Consider the following 1891-nt stretch of genomic DNA (forward strand, 5'->3'; position numbering starts at 1 on the left):
TAAAATGTAATTTATTTCTGTGATGTCAAAGCTGAATTTTTAACAACAACAAAAAAATCCACTGACCCAAAACTTTTGAACGGTAGTTTAAATCCACTGACAGCTTAAGTCTGGTAAAAATAAACATGACCCTATCCTGAAACTTGATAGAAAAAGAACTCAATGGAAGTAAATGCATTTCCTGTTTCAAAGCACTGACATATATGATTAGAGCTGTAACTGGTAGTTCATATTTGATTTCGTTGTAACTAGGATCTTGATGCATTATTACTGTACTGTAGGGAAGAGTAAATACTCCATTACATAAAAATGGTTAGATGTTTTGGTAATGGTGGCAAACTATACATTCATTGGATGAGGTACAAAGTATCACCTATTATTTCGGTCTATGGCTTTAAAACACTTCCACATAATCAACATTGACAGCTGACAGACTTTTTAACCAGTCGCACTGTAAATGCTTCAAATACAAAAATATTAAAATCAAGGCTCATCATTCTTAGTGTAACTGATGAAATTCCGTGGGCAAGATGAATGTGGATGTGGCCTACTGACTTCCTCAACACTAGGGGGTGTCAGTGAAGCACCTGATCACATGGTTCAAGCTGTGGTATGTTGTCAGTACAGTTGAAAACTATACTGCTCAGTTCATGTTTTTCATGATCAGTGCTTAAGCCCTGATGAAATGGAATAATCATCCTGAACCTGAACATGTTGGTAATAAAATAATCATAAAAAAAAAATTTAAAAAAGTTTCTTCTTCATGTTAAAACGGAAAAGGGGATGTGGTAATCCTAAAATAACACTGACAACAACAAAAAAAAGGATATTTGCAAATGGTCTGATTCACATTTTCTGTGTCTTGTGTGTGTGTAGAGAGAGGGAGGGATGCCAACACATGACTAACACCAGTCTGCAATATAGTCAAAGTCTGCAAATAGGTCCTGCACGTCCTGGGTTAAGGGCCGGGGTTCTCTGGGGGGTGTGAGCACCGGTGCCTCTGAGGTAAATTCATCGTCAAAATTACTAACGTCAATGGAACTCTGGATTGTGGGTACAAATGGTGGCTTCACTTTCTTTGCTAATAGTCCATCCCAGTCAATATTCTGAAAAAAAATAAGGTACAAATAATATTTATATTCAGAGAGAGAGGGGAAAATACAATGCTTGGAATGACTGGATATATGTAGCCAAATGGTTTGGAACTTACTCTGAAGAACAGATGTTTCTTCACATCCTCTGCGTCACGTTTACCAGCTCCAAGTCGTCGCTCGGGATTCCTTCTTAATAACTGTGTGCAAAAGAGAAAGATTTTAATAACAAGATTGATATTAGTGTCTACACCTGGTAAATCCACAATGATAAAGCTGCTCTTGGTACCAACCCTTCTCATAATGGAGATGGCCTCTGTTGAGAGGAATCTTGGGTAGCGAACTTCGTCATTCACAATGCTGTCAAAAACCTCTTCTTCATCATCACCAGGAAATGGAGACTATGGAAACATTAATTCACTTAGTAACACAAAACAGTAACAAAAATACTGTCGCTTTCACATTTAATACATTTGCTTGAGTATGAATATGATTATCTTCTTATCCAGGTTATGAGGTACACTCAAAAGTTTGAGGTCAGCAAGATTTTTTTTTTGTTTGTTTTAAGAAATTAATACTTTTATTCATTCAGTAAGGACATTAATCTAAAGTGACAGTAAAGACATTTACAATTAATTTCTACCTCAATTAAATGCTGTTCTTTATAACTTTCTATTCATCAAATAATCCTGAGAAAAAAGTATCACTGTTTCCACCAAAATATTGATAATAATTTATTGGGCAGCAAATCAGCGTATTAGACTGATTTCTGAAGGATCACGTGACACTGAAGACTGGAG

The 1891-nt window shown here is 36.0% G+C and overlaps 1 protein-coding gene across 1 annotated transcript; it reads right to left on the reverse strand.

The window, feature by feature from the left end:
- Positions 1 to 25: 25 nt before the first annotated feature.
- Positions 26 to 1512, reverse strand: LOC107683131 (serine/threonine-protein kinase N2-like). The gene is made up of 3 exons (XM_016479213.1): positions 1385 to 1512; positions 1211 to 1291; positions 26 to 1106 (listed from the first exon to the last, which is right to left on the reverse strand). Exons 1-3 carry the CDS (start codon positions 1391 to 1393, stop codon positions 903 to 905), a joined length of 294 nt encoding a protein of 97 aa, XP_016334699.1. The 5' UTR covers positions 1394 to 1512; the 3' UTR covers positions 26 to 902.
- Between the last annotated feature and the right edge of the window lie 379 nt (positions 1513 to 1891).

The sequence above is a fragment of the Sinocyclocheilus anshuiensis genome, unplaced genomic scaffold (assembly GCF_001515605.1).
Source record: "Sinocyclocheilus anshuiensis isolate Anshui unplaced genomic scaffold, SAMN03320099.WGS_v1.1 C32964628, whole genome shotgun sequence".
Lineage (NCBI taxonomy): Eukaryota > Metazoa > Chordata > Actinopteri > Cypriniformes > Cyprinidae > Sinocyclocheilus > Sinocyclocheilus anshuiensis.